Source organism: Lachnellula hyalina (assembly GCF_007821495.1).
Source record: "Lachnellula hyalina strain CBS 185.66 chromosome Unknown contig00200, whole genome shotgun sequence".
NCBI lineage: Eukaryota > Fungi > Ascomycota > Leotiomycetes > Helotiales > Lachnaceae > Lachnellula > Lachnellula hyalina.
In genome coordinates, this window is record NW_022157314.1 from 46,907 (window position 1) to 53,284 (window position 6,378).

The 6,378-nt window shown below is 46.6% G+C and overlaps 3 protein-coding genes across 3 annotated transcripts; 1 reads left to right on the top strand and 2 right to left on the bottom strand.

Moving 5' to 3' along the window:
• Positions 1-8: 8 nt before the first annotated feature.
• afoG (Asperfuranone polyketide synthase) lies at positions 9-1,147 on the top strand (the record flags this gene model as incomplete). Its single annotated transcript, XM_031153139.1, has 2 exons — positions 9-200; positions 251-1,147. The coding sequence occupies 2 exons, from the start codon at positions 9-11 to the stop codon at positions 1,145-1,147; spliced, it is 1,089 nt and encodes a 362-aa protein (XP_031001939.1).
• Positions 1,148-1,979: 832 nt separating this feature from the next.
• On the bottom strand, positions 1,980-2,941 carry LHYA1_G008220 (WHI2-like protein; the record flags this gene model as incomplete). Its single annotated transcript, XM_031153140.1, has 4 exons — positions 1,980-2,265; positions 2,316-2,671; positions 2,717-2,879; positions 2,907-2,941. The coding sequence occupies 4 exons, from the start codon at positions 2,939-2,941 to the stop codon at positions 1,980-1,982; spliced, it is 840 nt and encodes a 279-aa protein (XP_031001951.1).
• Positions 2,942-3,009: 68 nt separating this feature from the next.
• Positions 3,010-3,809, bottom strand: LHYA1_G008221 (uncharacterized protein; the record flags this gene model as incomplete). Its single annotated transcript, XM_031153141.1, has 2 exons — positions 3,010-3,568; positions 3,772-3,809. 2 exons carry the CDS (start codon positions 3,807-3,809, stop codon positions 3,010-3,012), a joined length of 597 nt encoding a protein of 198 aa, XP_031001952.1.
• Between the last annotated feature and the right edge of the window lie 2,569 nt (positions 3,810-6,378).

The window sequence follows — 6,378 nt, forward strand, 5'->3', positions numbered from 1 at the left end:
CGCTCATCATGGTCTCGCGCAGTGCAGCATTGCAGAACGACGCGGAGCTCTATCTCAACAGACTAAAGGCACAAGGCTGCAGGGTTATCCTCAAAAATTGCAATATTGCTAACGAGGGTGAAATTTCTGGGGTGCTTAGCGAGTGCGCTTCGAAATTTCCAAATATAAAGGGTGTGATTCAAGCGGCCATGGTATTGCAGGTTCGTATTTCTTCGTTGACGCGGCGTATATTCACTTCTGACCTTGATAGGACTCTGTATTCGAGCACATGAACTTTCAACAATGGCAAAAGGCCGTTCACCCCAAAGTAGCAGGCACCTACAACCTTCACAGACAGCTTGGTGTTGAGTTGGACATTTTTGTTATGCTTTCTTCTTCAACTGGTGTAGTCGGCAACACAAGCCAAGCAAACTATGCAGCTGGGAGGACTTTCGAAGACGCATTTGCCAGGTATCGCGCCTCGCAGGGCTTGCCTGCAGTTTCTCTTGACCTGGGCATGGTGAAATCTGTAGGCTATGTGTCCGAGACCAAAGGAGTAGCCGAACGTTTGGCAAAGCTAGGATGGAGACCGCTGGGAGAGCAGGAGGTGTTTCACATTCTCGAAACAGCAATGCTTCATCCACGACGAGACCCAAGGTCTAGCCAAATCATAACCGGTCTTGAGGCTCTGGAGAACGACGACGACATCGTATGTCGTCGTGAACCACGATTCTGGACTCCGAAGCATCAACACAATCAAAGACACAACTCAACCACCGGCAACCGCTCAAACGATTCTATCACGCTCCAAGATGGCCTCTCTAACGCAGAATCGTCGGAGACAGCTGTTGCGCTGGTCACAGGCGCAGTCATTGGCAAACTATCAGCTATGTTCATGCTCCCAGATGACGAGATCAAAGACTCGGCACCATTGTCCCACTACGGCGTGGACTCTCTAGTTGCCGTCGAGCTCAGGAACTGGCTGAACACACATGCCGACTGCGATATCTCCATATTCGATGTGCTTCAGAGTATATCGTTGAAAGCGCTTGCGGGCAAGGTCGTGGAGAGGAGCAAGCACGTGGTGAATGGCAAATCCTGGGGTTCCCTAAATTTCGTGGGGTACGGGATCATCTGTCGCTGCTTTCGGTACAAAAGAATATTTTAGCATAGCTAGAGGTGGAAATAGGATTCAGACCAGATTGGCTAATAAGTCAGTCAGTCAATGATCAGCACAACTTTGAGGGGGAAGCTATACTGTACTGAAAGATGGAATGGTAGGGATAACTCAGCATAGTTTGATCACCATCTACAGTTATACATGATGATGAAGTGAGCGATTCCTTAACCACCATATGAAACCAATAACCAAGACGCGGTCAAAGGTAGCAGTGCACATGAAACGCTACTACAGAGCCCCGACCCACTCCATAATATAAGTAGAATTGCTCGAGTAAACAGAGGAAAAGCATTCTACTGATAACTAATAGCGCTGATTTTGTACCGAAATCATATATCTCGGGTTCTTAAAATAAGTGTATAATAATTAAAAATAGTAGGTTTCTAACCTAGGACGGAGAAGCTGGGGGTGTGACCACTTGGTAGCTATTAAGAAAAGCAGTAATAAAAGCAGTAATAAAAGCAAGCACTTGCTTTTCTGGCCGGTTCACAGAATGAAATCGGCAGGATAGAATTCCATTGCAGGTTTTGAGCCGAGAAAACAAGTCGAACCTGGGATCCCAGAGGACAAGGAGAGATACAGTTCGGTTTTTTTTTTTATCTAAGTCGATACTAGCTATCGCTTCCTACAGTCGTGTATGTATAAGGCTGGAAGGGGAAAAAAAGAAAGCCCATCATCATACTCCAAGAAGATTATGCTAGTGACAAGAACAACGCTTACTGGACATGGAGCCTCAGTGGCCTGTTCGGATATATCTGACAACAAGATAGAAGGATGATTCAAGGAAAGGCGTCCGGACCAAGTAGTGTATGTCCATTTATTAACGCAACCCAATTACGCTCATCTCCAAGGTCCAAACTCTTCGGATCCACACCTTCAGCTTCCCTTGCACGCCTTCTACGTTCTCAAGCTCCACGCCCTCCCACCAACATCTTCGAGCTGGCTTTCTCCAAAACAAGAGCAGCTTTTGTGCCATTCCTACTGCGTTGCTGCCCATCTCGGCGCCGCGGATGTCGGTTCGTAGACGAGCTAGTGCAAGACTGCAAATGACTGCTTTGTTGGGCTCGTTTGCTCTGTGCCCCCAATGATCTTCGTGGTTGAACCCGCTGTAAACCGTCAGCAAACCGCACACCTTCTTTAAGCAATTCAGACATACCCAGCGGTCAACATCTCAATTAAGTGCTGTTCTGTTGTCCCAGTCTCCTCACTCCGCCTCAATCCAGAGAATATTCCATCTTGCTTCAACAGTGCCTTTCCTGCTGCACGCTTCACCTCGATCATTTCCGATTGCTCGATTTCCGCAACAGGTGGAATAACGTAGAAGTCCAAATCCTCTCTCAGAACAATTATACCTGCTCGGTCTTGTAGCATTTCTCTCGCAGAGCCGGCCATTGGCTCAATAGGTATAGGATCTGCTTCGGGGCTTGCAGAGGGCGAATTCGAGCCAGAAGGAATTGTCTGCGCGACATTGCGGAAGAATTCGAGCATGTACTGTAGGGATGCTGGATCATACTGTGTGGTTATGTTAGTTATATGTATATCTAAATTGCGTATTACATCGCGAGTAAATGAGACTTGACGGACATCAACTTGGAAGGCATCGCCCTCATGGTATTGGTTCAAGTGCCCATCTGGTAAGAGGCCGTTGGGGAATAGCGATAAGAGGACGAATTCTGGTAGGGTTAGGAGTTCGTCTCGTGAGAGCGTGAACCTCTGGCCACTATAGGATGATTAGTAAGTCGTTTACCAGGTTCCAAGTTTGGGTCTGTACCGGAGGTCCATTGTGATGTTCTCATCTGCACCAACATCTTCACATCACGTCAGTACTGGGCTATCTCCAATTTAGGGCATCATATACCTCCTAAAGTATTTATAGGTGGCGCGCCACCTTGCTGCACCTGAGTAATAATACTCGCAGCTCCTCCTGCAGCCGCCATCAGGTATGTGAAAGAATCGAGCGGGCTGGAACCCTCCGAATACGCTGGTGGAGGCTCGTTATCGTCGTCTTTCTTCGAGGACTCCCCTTTTGTATCCTGTGGTAAAGCAGCCTTTGTCTCAGCAACAACGTCTTGAGAAGACGAAGAGAGTGGTGTATTAGGCGCGACAGGCGCGTATGCTGGGACAGATGCAGATGCGCCGGCTTCAGTGACTGCTGTCTTGTATGCTTCAACGGCCTCGACAGTTGAGGTATAGAGTGAGGAGAAAGGAGGGGGGTTTGGAGAGGCAGGCGCAGAAGTCGATGGATCGGAATTGGGGTATCTAGGGGGCGGTGACTGTGCTCGAGATATTATTTCGTCCTCAAGTTTTGATGCGTGCTCGTGCTCCTCGCTATCCAGCCGAACGGACGACGGGCCGTCGTTGGCTGCTTCTTCTGTACCGGACAACGTGATGGCTGAGTGCTCGGAGTCGCTGTTTAGTTCTTCGGGGTTATGTCCAAGTCATAAGGGCGCGAAAGGTTGCGATTGCAGAGCGGATTGCATGAGTATATTGGTTGTTGTTGATTGATTGATTGAGAAGCGGCCGATTCCCTTTCAAGATGAGGTCCCGATTTGGGCGTTAATTAATCAATCAAGCTCGCTAAATTAAGCTTAGCGCCCGGCGTGAACGCATACCCCCCGCTGACCTTATTATCGTCAACAACAAATGTCATCACAGTACTATGCATATCAAGTTCAACAATCTCGTTGAGCTTGCTGCTCTTAACTGTTTTTTATTGCCCAAGTATTGCAGTCTATATCCTACCTTGGACTTGAACTACCTACCTAGGTAGCTACCACTACAAAGCACCGTATTAAGCCTCAAGCGGATGATCGACGGCTAGCCCCTGGTATATAACCTTCAGTTCCTCAGCAAGACTCAAGTGAGTCTCTAGTAAGGAAGCCAAGCACTTTCTTTGCCATAGACCCAGTACGGGAACTTATTGCACGCCCTGATCCTCAAACATTATGACATCCGCTCGTTCTACTACGATATTCCGATATCCATTGTCCATTGTTCATTGTCCATCGCTGCTGTCAGGTTACGACTTTGGTCAAAAGAACCAGTCTTTGCAAGTATCATTGAGCCCGACCTGAAGAATGCATAGTCGTCATATTGCGAATTGCAACGGATTTGATACCTCTTCTGCGTTGCCTCATTATTCATTGAACACTATCATGAACGTTATTTGACAATTTGCAACAAGCTTTTTGACTCTATCATTATGAAGAATCATTACAAACTTCATTTAGCGATCTGCAACAAATTCTTTTTCAAGTATTACTGTTTTGAAATGTTGACTCATAACTTGTTTAGAAATTATGACAGACGTAATGCCGATATGCAATACAAACCTTTCAAAAGTAGGTACCCTTATACCAAATTATATCATGTGGGTTTGTATTTGAGCTATGATTACATTGAACTATGGATTACATAATGCCGATATGCAACAGAATTCCATAAGAAATAAAGTGAGTGAGGGTTTTGATTACGAAATGATGACTAGTCTGAGCTTTGGTTTTCTAGAGCTCTTGTCTAAACTAGAAAATGCAATCCATCCCATTGCTTGCATCTATTACCAGCTATACAGTTTCGCTCATCGTATAAACAAATTACAACAAATACAATATGCCCTCCCAGGCTAGATTTTGATACTTGGAGCAGCGTGCTATACGGGTATTGTGCAATGGTAAGTTTGTAAGAGAAAGGGGAGCGTGTTATACGGGTATTGTGCAATGGTAAGTTTGTGAGAAAGGGGACCGCAGAGCATACAGCTGCTGCGAGATGGATGCGCCTAAATAGTTTAGGAGCAGGCTATGTGGTTCCGAAGAAGGATTTTCATCTCGAGGAGCTCGGAATCACAGACAACGTCAAGTTTTGGTACCGAAGTGACTGAGCTCTGAACACTAGCAAAAGCAACACACGTTTTCAAAGTTCTTCAAAGGCCTCTAGTAAGAGCTGGAGAGGTGTAGATCCCGCGACTATATACAGCAATCCTGAACCTCGTTCGCATTCGCACTCACGAGATATGTCAGCTAAGTGTTGTCGGTAAATGAAGAGAGAACCCCCGCTGGTAAGGCACGAGAATAGGGGAGAGACGAGAAGAGTGAGATAGAAGCCGTGTTTTCCGAAGGACAGATCCCTGAAATGACTGGATGAAGCAAGGCAGCACTGGTACTCCATACCATACACCTATACCTACAATCCAGCCCAGACGTCCCTCAGGCCACAGACAAAGCCAAGATTCCGGATATACAATATTATCATTGCATCGTTCAGCAGACTGCACTTACGCTCATCTTCTTTCTATAGCCGTTGTACAGTAATCCCTCCACGCTTCCAAGCGTCTCTAGGAGCGAACAAACCATAGACCAAACGAAATAGCAAGTCTCGTCAATGAACGCGGAACAGCATAGCATGACAGCAGAGGAATCTTTGACATCAGTACTTTCTGTTATGCATGTCTCAACCACCGACTGTAGGTGGCGGCTTTGAAAGAGAGAAGCAGAGGAGCAATGCTAGTACCGCGATGAGAAACCTCCCTGACGCTTGAATGGGGAGCGAGGAACTCCTAGGAAAACCGACACTTCGATGTCTCTTCTGAGATCTCCCGTCAGGTTTGATTGAAGATCCCAGGAGCTGGAACTGGACTTCAGATACCCGGAAGATAGGACTCAGGTTGCCGTAAGGACGGAAAGAGCGAGCTGGTGGGATGAGAAGAAAAAACCTCCGCGCTATTTACTGTCGCATCGACGATGAATGAGTCTGTGGAGCTTCTTATATATCCCCTGAGAATGGAAAGGAAGTATCCCAAGGTAGCAAATGTGCTGCCCGGAAAGCCGAATGCGTGCAGGCTGACGTCGATTCCACGACTTTGTTTATCCTTTAAACCGCAAGTCAACATCTCGTTTTGTTCTCTTGCTGTTTCAGTCTGGCATGACCCATGGTAGTCTTTTGTTGAAGCTGGATCGATAAATTACATACCCCTATTACATGTCTCCTTATCCCGCTCCTAATATCTCAACTCAACATCTAAAACCAAAACAGCTCCGAACCGTGATTTTGTGATATTGGGTATTCAACCGAGCTCGCCCCTCATACCATGCATGTCCTTGGAATGCAGGTTCGGGGAAGAGAGCTTTGCTTTTCATATGCCTCTTGAATTGAAATTTCAATACTTTGTAAAGTCGTTCCGGCCATTTTCCACATACGGGGTATGTTGCTAACTTGAAAGCTTT